The sequence below is a fragment of the Triticum aestivum genome, chromosome 1D, assembly GCF_018294505.1.
Source record: "Triticum aestivum cultivar Chinese Spring chromosome 1D, IWGSC CS RefSeq v2.1, whole genome shotgun sequence".
Lineage (NCBI taxonomy): Eukaryota > Viridiplantae > Streptophyta > Magnoliopsida > Poales > Poaceae > Triticum > Triticum aestivum.
In genome coordinates, this window is record NC_057796.1 from 466,038,452 (window position 1) to 466,055,346 (window position 16,895).

At 46.9% G+C, this 16,895-nt stretch overlaps 1 protein-coding gene and 1 long non-coding RNA gene across 2 annotated transcripts; both read right to left on the bottom strand.

Moving 5' to 3' along the window:
- Window positions 1-3,147: 3,147 nt before the first annotated feature.
- LOC123176137 (uncharacterized) lies at window positions 3,148-5,932 on the bottom strand. Its single transcript, XR_006488383.1, has 2 exons — window positions 5,751-5,932; window positions 3,148-3,534 (listed from the first exon to the last, which is right to left on the bottom strand). It is a non-coding gene; the product is annotated as an uncharacterized lncRNA (long non-coding RNA).
- Window positions 5,933-9,561: 3,629 nt separating this feature from the next.
- On the bottom strand, window positions 9,562-16,161 carry LOC123183013 (glycosyltransferase BC10). Its single transcript, XM_044595733.1, has 2 exons — window positions 15,277-16,161; window positions 9,562-10,379 (listed from the first exon to the last, which is right to left on the bottom strand). Exons 1-2 carry the CDS (start codon window positions 16,015-16,017, stop codon window positions 9,738-9,740), a joined length of 1,383 nt encoding a protein of 460 aa, XP_044451668.1. The 5' UTR covers window positions 16,018-16,161; the 3' UTR covers window positions 9,562-9,737.
- Window positions 16,162-16,895: the final 734 nt, after the last annotated feature.

The window sequence follows — 16,895 nt, forward strand, 5'->3', positions numbered from 1 at the left end:
TATTTCGTTTTTGATTTTCGGTGTGGTGTGCTAGTTTTTTTTAGAAGAAGTGGTGTGCTAGTTATTCTAGACGTGGAAGACGTAGGTGACTAATGGGGTGCTTGCTAAGAGCATTAATTGATATGTATCGCTTGGGGGGGGGGGGGGGGGGGGCTGCTATGTCTCGCGTTCAGCGAGTCGAGTCTTCTGACTCACTGAAGAGCGCGAGGATATGGGCCGGCCCAGTTCGCGGTAGGTACACTGCATCGTTCTCTTTTCTGTTTTTTCCATGTTTTTATTAAATTTTTTGATTCCATTTTTTACTTTTCTTTACACTTTGAAAAATGTTGAATGTGTATAAAAACATGCTGACCATGTAATAAAAAATGATAAAATTTCTTGATCATGTATATAAAAATGTTAATCAACCATCTAAAAAAATGTTCAACAAGTATTTAAAAAATGTTGAGCGAGTATTTGAGAAATGTTGAACAAGTATTAAGAAATGTTTAATAAGTATTAAAAATGTTGAGAAGGTGTTTAAAAAATGCTGAACAAGCGTTCGGACAATGTTGAACGTGTATATAAAAAATGTTGATCTCTTATTAAAAAACTTGAACAAGTATTTACATAATGTTGATCAAATATTTGAACAATGTTAAATGTGCATAGAAAAAAGTTGATCATATATTAAAAAATCAAGAAATATTGATCATGTATATAAAAAAATGTTTATTGAGCAGTTGAAAAATGTTAAACAAGTATTTAAAAATGTTAATCAAGCATTTGGAAAATGTTAAATGTGTATAGAAAAATGCTGACCATGTGTTAAAAATGTTAATAATGCATTTAGAAAATGTAATCAAGAATTTGAATAAATGTAGATGTGTATTAGAAAAATGTTGTTGACATATACAAAAAAAAATGTAGAATAACAATCAAAAGAAAAAAGGAAACCGGAAAAAGAAACAAAATGCAATTTTTTTGGAAAAAAAATGGCAAACTACATAATGTGATTTTTGCAATAGGTTCTTGGGAACTTCTCTTAGAGACTACCTTTGACCCCAGCGCATAGAGAGGCCCATAAGAGTTCCTATGTTGATAACTTTTAGTTTCACTTTCCACCCTAGTTATAAATGTATGTCACAGTAAAATAGCATTCTAATATCCAAGTAAATGTACATATCATTACATGCCATATGGTCGACAGGATGGGATTGCCGGAAGCATCAACACTAAGTGGGACGGTAGTGGCGGCTAGGGTTATGCGCGAGGAGGCAGAGAGTGTGTATCGGCTAGCGTTGCCAACGCCTCCAGTATATAGGTTGTTGGGTAGGGAGTTGTGGGCCAGGGCTTAGGCCCACGACTAAGTAGGCAACAACTCACGGTCCAACCTCTCGGATATCTTTGATTAATTAACTGTTCCTGACCGGCAAAAATAAAGTGCATGCATGACATAGGTCTAAGCTCGGCTCGGCTCATTCATGAAACACGAAGCGCGTATGATGCATGGCATGGCAAGACGGGCGACAGAGGAGGAGCGCGTGTATCATTCCTCTTTTCAAGCGGCAATAGCATGTGAAAGAGAATACCTTGTAAAGAGGTCTCAACTCTCTTCCACTCGCAGTAGGGTACTAAATTTCTCACCATGTCATGCACCCCACATGAGCCTTATAGACCAACCATGAATTATTGTTTATATGGGACCAAAGCCTATCTATAATTCAACAATGCCCCATCAGATCTCGGAGGCACATTATGTTGTCCTTTGTTCTAAAAAATTGCTTTGATATGCTGATAGTTTTAGTGGACACTGGTTAAGGCTGAACGTCCACTTAGAGCAAAGGGTTACACTTCGTCACAATTGAACCTCGCCGCCTCCACCACCGCAGGAGCAAGGCGAACGGGGTGCCGTCTCGGTCGTTAGGTGGCATGTGTCAAACGTAGGAAACGATTTGTGGGAGAGAGAGAGATCAGCCGGTTGAAAGCAAGAGTTTTCCAAGAGAGAGAGACAGAGACCTGAAGTGGACCATTGGCCCGTTTATTCTGGTTTAGTCGACGGTGTGCTTGCTCCTGCTTAGGCCCATGGGCCAAAATTGACACCGGCCATGCATTGTGTACCGGCTGAAACACATCATCACGCTTGGGAGGCTAGGGATTGGCGTGACCGACGTGAATTCCTATTGGGACTGTCTAATTGACAGTCGACTGAAAATCAATTCGTTTTCAGTCAGATTTTTAGGCCAATAGGAACCTAACGGTTGTCTGTCCCTGTCACCTGTATGTCCATGTCAAAATTTGCTACCAGCCTAACGGGTTTGTCCATCCACCAAAGCCGGCCCGATTACACTGGAGGGATCTCGTAGCACCTGAACTTGCGAGGGAATTATAATAAGCCAAATAAAACAGAAACATGCGGGAAGGAGGGATCTCGTGTCAATCGATCTAATCACCAAGGAAGAAGCAAGCAGGAGGTCAAAATCACCAAGTTCAGAGACACTCACATGGAAGAAAAACTGCTAGATGAACCTCAGGGGACATATGTTCGAAAATTCCTCCTCACGACCTCTTTTGCGTTCATCAAAAAAAAAAAACTGCCGTGCATTACCGTTCCAGTATTCTTCTCATATGAACTTGTTCTAATATGGGCTGAGTCTGGAAAACACAGTACACACGAACATCAACAGTGTGTGAAATCGTCTGAAAGAAAGTAGACAGAACATAAAACAGAAATTCAGGAATTCAGCACTAGATCAGAGGAAATTTCAGTATAATGTCAAACACCAGTAGTTTGACAGCAGCAACAGTAGTTTTAAAATACAAAGTTCAGGCATTGCTTACAAACAACAGTAATTCAACAATGATCAAATAACAGTAGAACCATCTATTTTTAGGCTATTTCTTGTAAAAATACAGTAGAATAACAGTGCAAATGACAGTGAGCTTTACAGTGTAATTGCAGTAGATTTACATTGTAATTTATAGTAGAATTACACTGTAAATACTACATGTTCCAGTGAGATTTTACAGTAGATTTACAGTGTAAATACAGTAGTGTTGCAGTTGAGTTACAGTGTAATTTACAAGTAATTCTACTGTAAATGTCAGTGGAACTACAGTCTAAATACAATTGTATTTTACGATAGAACTTCAGTGCAAAATACAGAGTTTTCAGTGTAATTCTACTATAATCAAAGTGTATTTTACAGTAGAACTTCAATGTAAATACAGATTTTTACAGTATGATTGCAGTAGATTTACAGTACAATTACACCATAAATACTACAGTTGAGTTCCAGTAACATTTTTACGGTGTAAATACCGTAGTATTGCAGTTGAATTACATTGATTTACAGTTTAATTTCACAAGTAATTCTACTGTAAATGTCACTAGAAATTTCAACTGACATGCACCTCCATCTTCCTAACAACATAAACACCCACTAATTGAAGAACACATCACTGTTAAACATAGACAGGAAACAACTACTCGGATCACGGCAACGCAGATGAGCTACTCCTGGAAACATGTCTTCTTCAGTTAGTATCGTCCGCCTGCAAAGGAAACAAACATGAGTATTATAAGAGAATGTTAGAATAAGAGAACATATATTGCAAAGGAGATTAAATTTACACACATCTTTAAATCAAATCTACAACTGATGTGAAGTCTAAAACCTTGACAGAGAATAAACCAAAACCCATAACGCATTGGTTTCACTGGAACCGGTTCTTGGACCAAAAAACACCTGCACCTACAATATTGAAATTACAATAGCTAAAATTACAAATTACACTAGAATATTCAGTTTACAGTGCGATCTTGTGAAATTCAGTTTCCATTGTTTCAGTGAAAAAATTACAGGAGCTAAAAACACCAATTAAATTTTGCACTGAAATTCTACTGTAATTACCATGTAAATTACACTGTAACAACACTAAAAAATTCAGTGTAATTACAGTGAATCACACTGAAATTATACTGTAAAATCCAGCGTAAACTAGCATGTAAATTACGCTGTAACAACACTATAAAATTCAGCGTAATTACAGTACAAATGCACAGTAAATTCAGTGTAACTACTATCCAAAAGAACACTGAAATTCAGTGTAACCACAGATGCATTTTCTGTAATTACACTGCTTAGTAAACTACAATGAAGATTGCACTGACTTACTAAACTGTAATTGCACTAAAAAACTAGTGCACTGACTAATGACACTGACCAAGTACAAAAACCTGTGCACGGTCAGATTTCTTCCACAAAACGTCAAACATTAACAACCACTGAAATTTCAGTATTTTTATTGCCAACACACTAAAAATAAGATAAAGTTCTAAAATGGTGCTAAAAATGGATGAAATAATACGCAACAAGACCAACCCCAACAAGAAGACAAACCCCAAAGAAAAGGTTCTGCAATGCTTGCAGGCCAACCATAGACAAACCCCTAACAAAAGGTTAACATAGACGAACTAGAAAAAAACCACTAAGAGCTACAGTGTGGAAAAGAAACTTCAGTTACAGTGAAAATACACTATAATTTCATTGTAATGTACACTCAGAATCTGTCTTTAATTACACTGAATATTGAACTGTAATTACCATGAAAATTACACTGTAACAACACTAGGATTACTCTGCAATGTGCACCGTAATTGCACTAAAGATCCTAGTGTAATTTTAAATAAACTGAAAGAGAGAACTGAAAAAGAAAAGAAAAGCTAGACAAAAATAACTACCGGCGACATATGAACGAATCATCTTCCGCGGAGTCATTGGGCACAAAAACATTAATCCAAAGAATCTGAGGTTTCAGACAGATTACATAAACATGATACACAAAGGTCAACAACACTTACTGGATGAGCTAGAAAACAAAAGGAAAAGCAAATTATGCATAAAAAGAAATAAGAGAAACAACTGAATACTATGGAACTTAACCTGCTTGATTATGGAAATTGCACTAATGAAAAATTATGGAACTCATTGGGGTAATACAATTTTAAAAGATACTGCAAATTTCTGAACTCGCCACCAGGAGAATGACAGAAATAAACATGGTACTAAGCTAATGGTCAAAAAGGCTTGACCATCATTTCTACGAGGATGGAACTGCACAAAACAGAACTGTACCCGACATATATTGCAAATGCAATGAAGAAAAAAGATACTACAAATGTAGTGAAAATACTACCTACCTACCCTGCACAAGATAGCTAGCAAATGTTCATGCAGAAATGAAGTCATACTGCAAATACAGTGAACAACACTAGTTACATAGCACCAAACTGAAAATACAGAACCAATACACTGTAAGCAACTAAAGTACCACGAATCACATACATTGGAACCTTAAAGTAACTCAGTACAAAACTGAAACAGAAAAATTCAGAGCAAGTAGGATCTAACACCTACATCCACAAAAGAGATCATGAGACATCTAAATCAATCGGGAGACTGAGAAAACTTCACATACATCTACATCAAATGGGCCAGCCAAAAATTAAATGATCATGGGGGATCTAGCGCACTATTAGATGCCCACGGGGATCAATCAACAACCACTGTAGTGGGATGATATCAAAATCGAACAGCAGTAAAATATCAAAAGGGTCAAGGGGATCCACTGCTACATCTGAAGCAATCAATGGGAACCAACGAATTGACCGCCTGCGTTAGATCCGGGGGAATCTCGAAGGGGCACAGAAACATGAAATTGAACGCGGGGGGGGGGGGGGGGGGGGGGGGGGAGGGGAGGTGAATCACCGGAGCGGAACTCAAGCTCGAGGAGAGGTGCAGCTTGGAATCGCAATGGAATACGATCAAAATCGCCTCTTCCTCTCCGCTGCTGTAGCGCTCACTCTCTCTCTGCCTTGCCCATTTCAAACAGTGACGCCTAAGGAAATGAGAAAGCAAAATGCCAATTCATCGTCAGAAGAATAAAAGGGAAAAGACAGCGTCCGGGCGGTAACGGGCCGACCCAAAATGAAAACCGTGCCCGACAAGTAGAAACCGCCCAACAAAACCCAGCTCTCAGCACGAATCGCGCGCAAGATCGAACGGCCAGCGAATTGTAATTCACTCGACTGTAAAATAGCAAATCCGTTCCTATTTCGATCTCGATCATGATTCGTATCCAGCCTCCTCTATACGGGATTTTCCAAACTCGATCTATTTAACCCACCACTTGGCACTTGCTCCGCCAAAGCCACAAGGATTTCTTCACACCGGGCGATACACATCTTTGAATCCCGCCGATGTCGACGAGCCCGATGCCGCTGCCGTGCCTCGCATTCCAAAGCGTGGATGATCGATCCACGGTACTCTTCAGCTTGTCGGACAAGAAGCCCATCGCCGCCGGCGGTGACATCGGCGCGCTGGAGAACATGATCATATGTCCGACCGCCCGTGGCTTCATGTTGGCCCGGGACCCGACCTCCCTGTCCACTTTCCTGTGGAGCTCCCAGAGCCGCCTCAAGATCAGGCTCCCGCCCCTGGGACTCGACGTGGACGACGACCTGCCAATAGAGTGCAACTGCCTGCTGTCCGACAAGCCCACCGCTCCCGGATGCGTCGTGCTCCTGGGCCCAGCCCGACGCCCCCCTCATATGGTTCTGTCACGTCGGGGATAGCCAGTGGGAGAAGTATGAGTACGACATAGGAACCATGGCTCTTCCGGACTGGGATCCGCCGGAGGAGAAGGTGGTGATATGCCCGATCGCGGCGTGCCGCGGCAAGTTCTACTTCAACAGCACGTCGACCAGCCTCGATGTGATCGACTTCTGCGGCGGCCTTGCTGCCCCGGTCTTCAGCTCGATCGCCGTCGAGGATACCATTGGTATGTGTCATGGGAGCGTTTTCTTGGTGGAATCTAGTGACCAGCTCTATATGGTACGCCTGTTCGGCGTCAATGCCTCGGAGCCGTACCATGGCGCCACCGTTCACATGATGGATTTCTCGAAGCGGCAATGGTGCGAAGTGGACGACCTCGGCGGCTGCACGTTCCTCTTGTCCATCTATGAATTTGGCGCCTCGTTCTCCGGTGACGGCAGTTGTGGTTTGCGGCAGGATTGCGTCTATTTCCCGGACCGTCACCGGAAAACATTGCAGGTGTTTGACGTAAAGGATGGAAGTATAGAGCTGCAGAAACTTGATGAAGCTCCGGCGTCAGATAGAGCATTCTGGGTGCTTCCTACCGATCTGTAGATAGAGCAGCAAAAGAAACCATAACTTCTGTTTCATGTTAGTTTTAGTTGTCGTCCACCCTCTGCCAATTTCGGTTTTGTTACTTGTGTCGGTTTTGTCACCAAATTGTGTAATTCTTCTTAGAATAATAAAAAAATACTGTCATGTTTCTTTAGGGAATGTATTAGGCATCTCTAGCAGACCCCTTAAAATGCATGAAACTATAAAATAACCGCCAGTTTACAGTTTTAGGCGGAAAAAGCGACCCGAATAGAACCCCTAAACGACTCCGACATGTAAAAAAAATTGATGGGGCGCGGAAAACATCCCCACCGAACCCAGTCACCGCCCTGCTCATCCGGGAAGCCGCCCCACCCGTCCGGGCCGCCGCCCGTCCATCCCCGGCCGCCGCCGTGCTCATCCGGGAAGCAGCCCCACCCGTCCGGGCTGCAGCCGCCCCACGCGTCCCCGCCTCTGCTCGCCAGATCAAAGCCTTATCGTTGTCTCCCTTGGCCTCCACCGCCTGAGCTCGCCATGGCCACGACGGCGTCAGAGCGCACGCACCAGCAGTACCAGCCGATGCGGCGCATGGAAGGCTTGAGCCTGGGTCTATGCTGTGCAGCGACCCGCGCGTCCCACAGTTCAATTTCTCAAAATCAGATGTATGTATGCGTGTTCAGAGCATCTCTAGCTAACCGTGGACACGGGCGAGAGGAAGAAGAAGGCGTGGGAAAATAAATATAAGTGAATATTCGGTTTTTGTCGTTTGACTCGGGAATCCCTGATAAAAGCTTTTAGTCCGTGCCTGGCAGTTTCAGCCGTGGTCCGGTTTATAAAGTTTGAAGGGTCTGTTCGGCCGCAGCTCAAATCGACCCATAAAATGTGCTTTCCGCGAACTGAAAAACACGCTTTCATTTCCATGGTTTAAGGGGTATGTTAGAGATGCTAGAGATGTTCTTACTCACGTAGCAATGCTACCATCAGAATTACAAAGATTCACGACTTTGTCAGGTCATGATGAGACCGACCTGACGAAGTCGTCAGTGACCAGCCTGACTTTTCTTTGGAAGTGGACCGTCCATCCAAAGTGCAAAACAGACTTTCCCTTGCTAGTTCTTGTTGAGTCGCAAATATACACTGAACATAGCTCCACAAGAAACATGCCGAGGCCTCAACTGGACAGAGGTCCGTAAGCTCAAGATTTCGAGAGAGAAATACTGCCATGTTATTAGCGCAGACACATCTTTGATGTTTTCAACTACGATTTATATGTTGTTCAATTGAGTCTCGCGAATCCAAAAGGTGATGCACGATACTAGCAACAAATGGGCTTCTTCTGGAAAGAGTATAAACTTTATGTGCACTTGCTGTTTCGCAGCACTACTACCAAATTACAGCGCAAAGCCATGAATTTTAGGATAAAAGCTGTGCTAGCATTGTGCGGGAACATAATTAGAGATACATGACTAGAAGAACCAGCATAGAGCACTTTGACATTTAACTTGCTACAAAAATAATGCACACGTGACTTGAGCATTGACATTACTTCCTCCGTTCCTAAATATAAGTCTTTCTAGATATTCCAATGCGGACTACATACGAAGTAAAATGAGTGAATCTACACTCTAAAATATGTCTATATACATCCGTATGTAGTCCTTGTTAAAATCTCTAAAAAGACTTATATTTAGGAATGGAGGGAGTAAGAGAAATCAAAACATAAAAATGTATCACTTTGCTTTGCCTTACGCGGTTATCCACATTAAGCATCCTAGCAGGAAGGGCCGCCTCAAAATGAATTGATAACAACTTCAACCATTACTTTATTCCGTATGACATAGGAACCCAAGCTCTTCCAGGTTAGGGTCCGCCGGAGGAGGAGGTGGTCATATGCCTAATTATGACGTCTCATGGCAAGTTCTACTTTTTACTGAAGGCGCAAGAAAATTGCGCGTCATTCATTAAGATGGGAGAAAAGGTACACAAATCACAGGAAGACATACAACCTCAAACCAATATCCACCACACCACCTACAAGAAATACTATATGGATTGGTGACAATGGCACGTGAAAATGATGTGTGGGAGAAGATTAATTACAGAGTTATAAACTTATAATTGAAGATTTCATTTCCAGAAATACTAGACGGATTGTGTTTTCCGGTAGAACAGGAGGTCAATTTATTGGTTTAGTACTGGCCTTTACTAATTTAGCATTAATATTTGATGTATTTATGAACATTGCATGAAGTAACACATTTTGAAGTTATGTTATTAAGAGAGGGTATGATTTATAGTCATATGAATTTTTTCAATTTTCAGAGCCCCGCTTTACATTTTGCCCGAGGGCCCAAATTCGTAGAGACGGTTATGTACATTGGCTATTACAAAATGAATTCTAAAAGGATGGATTAGAGAAAATGAACGTATATCCTTAAGTATACATAGTACAGAGAGCTGCTTTACAGAAACATGAACATCAGTCAAAGAATTGTGTGATAATGTATCCTACTAAAAAAATTAAAAGTTGAATTGTTCTTTGTCTAGTCCCGTATATGCATCGGTCCTTCAGCCAAAGCCCATCACCTTTGGCGCGAATCTCAAGAAGCGGGTGAGCGAGTTGGGCAGGAACTTCCTCGCGAATAGGAAGCAGACGGTGGTGGTCTTTCCATTGTACTCACATGTCGTCCCGCCCCTGAGCCACCGCAGGAAGTCCACCGTGACCTCCATCCTCGTGAACCTTGACGGGTGGGGCCCGCCATGGGACCAGTCAACCCACGTCACAGTTCGTCCGGCGGCCACCTCAGGGTGGCGGATGTGGAGGAATGTCGGAAGGTAGTGCTCGTCGGCGTAGCAGTTGCGCTTGCAGAACTTTTTGAAGACCGGGAAGTAGACGTTGTCGGCAACGACGTCAATGGCAAGGGCCCGGTCCATCTCGAACCACTGTGAGCCCTTGCGCCACTGCCAAGGGGTGATGGTGGGTGCCATGCCACGCTTGTACCGGCCCCGGCCCGTCCCGCCGGGCTCGTCGTAGGACTCCATGTACACCTTGGTGGAGTTGGTGAGGTAGGAGTAGACGGTGGGGAAGTCAAAGAGTGGGACGTGCGACTCCGACAGGAGGATGAAGCGGGCGTTGGAGTGGTCCAACAGTGCGTGCGCCAGGAGACGCCGTTCGGCTTCCACCATGCTTATGTGGCCCCATTTTACCTCCTGTTTGTGTAACAATGGCAGCATGTTTAGTGAAATTGTATGATTATAAATGCTATAAGCTCTCTTTAACAATATATCATGATACGATGATCTGTAGTCAAAATAACTTCATACACTATACGATGTATGACTCTTTTTTTCTTAAAGGTATGATGTATGACTCTTGTAATTTGTAGCTAGTTTGGTAGTTCTATTTTTCTGGTTCTGTAGGCAAAGAGTCTTTTCTGTGGCAATGTAGGCAAAGACAATGGTTCCAGTTTAGTCACACACAAAAAAGACAATGGTTTCAGTTAAATGAAATAGAACAGGAAGCCCTTTTTAAAATACTAGATGATGTCCTAGAATACGCGCAATCAAACTTTGTTGCTATGCTTCAACATGTGAGATCAATACCACAATATTTGTAGTAATATTTTAACAAATACTCCCTCCGGTCCTTTTTACTTTGCATATAAGGATTGTCTAAAGTCAAACTTCGTAAAGTTTGACCATATTTATATGAAAAAATATTAACATCTACAATGCTAAATTTATACAATATGAAAACTAAAGTTATGACGCATCTAATGTTGTTGATTTCACATTTTGAATGTTGGTATTTTTTCCTATAAACTTGGTCAAAGCTTACGAGGTTTGATTTCAGACAAATCTTATATGCGAACTAAAAAAGACCGGAGGGAGTATCGTAATTTCACAAGATTTTATTGGCACATTCATGTGAAAAACAAAGTAATTTTTTCAGTGTGGACGGTGTATAAGTCCAACATAGTTCTATGTTATAACCCCTGTGAACATTTATCGTGCAAAATTAAGGTGATTCTCTAGGCCCGTGTACAAATGCATACGGTTTTTTTGTACACATGCATACGTGAGCTACGGGAGATGAGAGTAATTAACTAAGAAGATTCTCAAGGCCCAAGTACACGTGCATGCATACGCACGCAAAGTGCCCAAGATATTCTTTTCTTTCAGGAGGAAAGATTTACTAGAAAAGGGTACGTATGCATTGTCACTGTTCCCATACGCAAAGTGCCCAAGATAATTCTTCTCGGGATCTATGCTATGCGTCTAGGTTTGCATGTTTACTGGTAGTACAGTTAATTTTTATGTCAGGCATCTTTGGGTCAGTTCACCGCATAAGAGCATCTACAGCCGGATACACAAATCCGGCCCTCAAACACCCATGGAGCGGTTCGCACGCAGTGATCAATTAGACTTCAAATTTTCATTTTCATAACTGGATACCTTAAGTAAGAAATCTCAAATCCATACAATTACATACACGTGAAACCTATTCTAAACGGATCGTCCGACTCCACTTATCCATGTCCGACAGCCGGCTGCGCCCCTCAAAGTATTGCTCCGATCGCCGGCGAGGTAGAGTAGAACATGAGAGACAAAACGGCTCACGGGACTCAAGCGCCGCCGTCTCCCATGCCCTATTCTTATCGTCAGAGAGCGTCGCCTGCATGTTGCCTGTCGACATGAGATCGGTGATGGATCCATCATGGTCAAAGCCAGAGAGTGCGACTCCGGCTTGGCAACATCCGCCACGAAGGGCTGCCGTGGCCTCCCGCGCCCTCTGCCTCCCACGGCAGGCACGCCGTGCCATCGATGATAGCCATCGAGTCAGAGCGCCAAGCAAGCGGTTGCGCCTCTGCCACGATGTTCGGATGCCAGACGGAACGCACCGCCAGTGGCGACGCACATCTCACCGGATCCAAGTCCCACTTGGGCGGACGTGATGAGCTCCCGCCGGAGCGAGTCCGACCACTGTCGGGCGCTCTCCTCGTAGGCGCGTGGAGCGCACTGGAGATGGCCATCTCCTCCTTGGAGCCACATGGGATGAGTTCCGAGTCAACGAATCGAAAGGTGTAGGACTCGGATTCGCTGCACGCCATGCTGGAGAAGTACTAAGCTCGCCAGACAGGAGCTTGACGGTGAAGTGGAGTTGAAAGACTAGGATTTGGTCCAAGGAGCAGATGGGAATGGATAAATGTGAGTCGGATCCTATGTGACGTACTCATCCGGTCGCGCCCGGGCCACCCCATATCCTCCCCCTAGATTTGAGTTAGATATGAGAGGTGCCGGTTAACCCAGATATTTAAAGCCAGTCTGAGGCGTTCATCTAGATAGTTTTTTTTTTGACCGGTTAGCGAACAGGCCGTTCGCCCGAACGCTTTGAGGGGTGTTCGAGACGCACGGTTGTAGTAGATGCTCTAACTGTCTTTTTTTAGAAAAGGAGCAATACCCCTAGCCTCTGGATCTGGACGATGCATACAGCCAATTTATTAATTATTAACACAAGACCTTACAAAGTCGTACAACAGTAAGACCAAAGCCACCATCTTCGCAACCTCTGTCGCTACTCCTATCTAACTGATGAAGGGGCGCTGATGGTCTGGGCCTAATACCAAACAGACCTCGCAACCAAACCTAACATCTAAGACCTAAGGTCCCAAGCAGGACGCCTGCCGGGTATGGGCACCCACCAGTCCGACGTGCTCCTCAACCAGGACGCCTGCCGGGTATGAGGCCGCCACAGCCACCTGCCACATATCCATCTTCAGAGCTTTACTGTTGCATCGGCCTTGCCCGGTCTCGCTGCCGCCGACGCCACCACGACGCCAGACAACGTCGACCTCCTGCGCGTGTCCATCACCACACATCTGACGCCAAGCCTCCGCTGCTCCATGCCGCCAAGAGCCGCCGCCAAGAATATATAGAAAGAAACACCGCTCCACCGAAAGGGAGGCAGCACATCCCCACCCCTCACCTGCAGACCCTTCCATCCGATCCCAATGTCCTTGGCGTCGCCTCCAGGAAGGTTACGGTGCACGGGGCGCCGCCGACGCCCGATCCGCATCGGATCTTGGGCTTTCACCCGGACATGGGTCGGAGTGGAGAGATGGTGCCCTCAGCAGCGTCCCCCAAGGAGGAAAGCGGCGCCAAAAAGCGGCGTCGCCGCTGCCGGCCAACCAAGGCGGCCAAGGTTTCCCCCGGACAACGATCTGCTCCACCAGAACACACCAGAGGTGGATCCGGCAAGATCCAAACCAAACCGGGGACTGGGAAGGGATGCATGGAAGGGAAGGGGGCAATACCTCCAGATCTGGCACGCCTGCGGCTCGCCGTCCTCACGGCCGAACCCTCAGGCACGCTGCACGTCACGCCAGCAGGGACCGCCGCCCTGGATCCGATAGCCTCCGTGAAGAAGCGCCGAAGACCCCGCCGCCACCTTTCCCGGCGGTCGTCTCCGGTGGCGGCGAGGGGGGTGGGGGAGGTGGGGGAAGGCGGCGGGGGAAAACCCTAGACTCCCCCGAGTCGCCCTAGGGGCGACGCGAGGGACGGGAGGGACGTGATTCAGCTAATCAGATGCTCTAACTGTCTAACACATGGTATATTGTCGATCAATCCCCTTCCTGTTTCGCCTTTGACGAGCTCGAGTCTGATGACAACTTGGAAGGCCGCGTGAATTGCCCTGAAGTAGCTGGTGCCCTGTGCGCTGATGGCGATAGGGAGGTCGATGATCACGAGGCATGCCATGCAAGAAAGGCACGGCTTCGATGGAGAGCATTGGGACAACGACCACCCACTTTCCTACAATTTTGGCTTCGTTTGCATCAATGATGGAGCCGTGGTACATGGGCCACTATGGACGTGTGGCGAGACCATTGCAACATGTGCACATTGAAAATGAGAGAACGTACCAAGCGAAAGAGGTTTGTCAAAAAATAAATGTCCGTCCGTCCAAGTGATTCTGTCTGTGCAACTGTGGGGTTGTCGGAGAGGTTGATGGCGATGAAGTCAGGCCCACGTGAGTGCCGTGAGGCCGCTGCGTGCGCTCGCTAGCGCTGGTGCTTTACGTGTTGTTGTTGTTGTTGGCTGGGTGATAATCGAGGTCGGCCGACGAGGCGATCGAGGGACGTCGTGCACGTGATGTGGCATAGTGGAGGGGTTCTGGGGACTAACGACATAATTAAGCAAAGCAGCAGATATAATTTTAGCTTGGGTAATAGTAGAGGACATAATGGTGTAAATCAATTGAATATTGACTATTAACGACATAGTGAGGTGTCTGTGATGATTTCATCAATCTTCAAGGTCCGCGGCTTCGATCCGGTTTTCAGTAAGCATTATGTGAGTGTGTGTGTGTGGTGGCGTGAGTGAGTGTGTGCATCTACGTTGTAATTAACAGCTCTGAAAAATACAATAGTGTAACATATAATTGTAAAAGAAAAAAAGAGATGCGTTTTCCATCCTCGAGAAGAACGAGAGCGGCGTGTAATTTGAAATAACAATTTTCACAAGAAAAACAAAAGGGAAAGACAGAAACGAAAGCGTCGTTCTCCAGCATCTTGGAATGCATCGCGCGATCTCGCGCCCCGTGTGGAACTCCGCGCTTCCTCTTCCTCCCCATGTGGCCGCGTCGATGGAGCCAATCAACTACTGGCACATCGCGTGCGCAGCCAAGACACACGGCGGAGCATACACAGTGATACCATACGTACCACTAGTAGTCCAAGTTAACCGTCTCCTCGTGACACCTAGCTGGCTCCGATGGACTTTCCTATCCTTCTCCAAGGACGACGACGACACTCCATCTCGTGTCAAACTAGACGTCTCACTTTTCGTGTAAAATCAGGACCGAATTAGCGGGTCAAGTCATGCATGCATGCATGCATGATGCACGCATCTTGAAAGCCTAGCATGCATGCATGTGGGAGGCGCGTCAATGCCGTGGAGTGAGGAATGCCGCCGTGCAAATTCATGCATCCAAGAAATCGACTACTACCACTGGTTGTTGTTTTACTACCAAGAAGTGAGCAGGGAAATAAGCTAGGCATCGATCCAGTGGGCGTGCATGTGATCGTGATGACGATGTGCACGCACGTACCTTGCTGGGGATGTGTCGGCGGTGGAAGGCGGAGCCGCTGTCCGGGGCGGCGGCGGAGGCGTTGAAGGCCGGGTCGGTGTGGACGTAGACGGAGTAGAGCCCGCGGTGGCCCTCGAAGAAGCGCTCCCACAGCGGCGCCATCGGCAGGTCCCACTTGGCCAGGAACAGGAACGCCACCTTGGGCGCGGCCCCCGCCCCCACGCGCACCGCCCTCGGCGCCGCCGCCGCCAGCGCCATCAGCCGGTCGTCGTCGTCGACCACCGCCCGCTCGCCGTCCTCATCACCAGTGGTCGCATGCACAGGCAGAGCCGGACGCTTGCTGTCGCTGCCGGCATCAGCCACCGGCGGCGACGGCGGAGACGAGACGCCGGCTGCTGGTGCCGCCTGTGGTTGTACTGGCAGAGCCGCACGCTTATTAACGCCAGCGTCGGCCACGGGCACCGGTGGCATGGACGAGACGATGGCTGCTGGTGCCGCATGTGGCTGCACCGTCCGTGGTGGCTGCCGGCGCCGCACCTCGGTGGACACGTTGACGGGGGGCGACGGGAAGAAGAGCTCGAGGGCGGCGCCGGGGAGGGCCGACGACGCCGTGGAGCCCATCAGGGAGAGCGTGGCGACGATGCCGAGCGCGAAGCCGAGGGCGACGAGCAGGGGCTTGGTGGGGCAGGGAGTCGCCATGGCCGCCACAACCATCTGCGCCACGGCACGCTGCTGCTGCTTATGGTTGTCCTTCGCGCTCATGGCTGGCTGCCCGCCTGCCTGCCTGCCTAGTGTCGTGCGGGAGACGAAGGGGCGATGGATCGCTGCGGCTTCACGGCATGTAAAGGCGAGCCGGCGGGGGCGGCATCTGGGGCCGGGCGGTCGCCATTCACGGAGCCGTGTAAATAGAAAATTTTGTGAACAGTGTTGGTGGGAGGAATCTTCGGGGGAGGGCAGCCGGCGGCCAAATTGGACCGGGAGGAAAGGAATGAGCTTCGATGGACCGGGCGGGGGCCCACGGGAGGGAGATGACTTGGTCCTCCTGTCTGCTTCTGGATTCCTCGTCGCGATCGGTCGGTTCTTGCCGTGCATTGAACCATTGAACCCGACTCTTCTCCTCTCCCCTCCCACCACACAATTGGCGCACGCGCACCAGCAGCTCAAGGACCGTCTCAACAGTTGGACTGCATGCTTAATGGTGTGTTTAAACCCCTCACGGTGTGGTACTATCATAAATCGGTATCGAGGGAAAAGTCTAAAATAAACGCAAACTCATATGGCTCACTGGGATTGAACCTTGAACTCTTCAACGGGACGCTTCTACGAGTGCTTAGCCAAACCCCCGGTCCGCCAGCGGCGGTGCCAACACCAAAAGGCTGTGGGTTCAAATGCACTAATCTCTCTAAAATCTTCTATTTTTTTCACAAATATGAGTAGAACTAGGCTTGCAATTAAAAAACCTGTGGGGTCAGCTGACCCCACAGGTTACACATGGAATCGCCACTGCGGTCCGCCCCATCTCCGATAGCCTTCGGGCCATGGAGATGCGGAGGATCTCGGTCCCCCGCTGGCGGAAGGGACGTAATTTCCGTTCTCATTAGATTCAGCATCTTGGTTGGGCCTGTGTGGCGGCAACGATG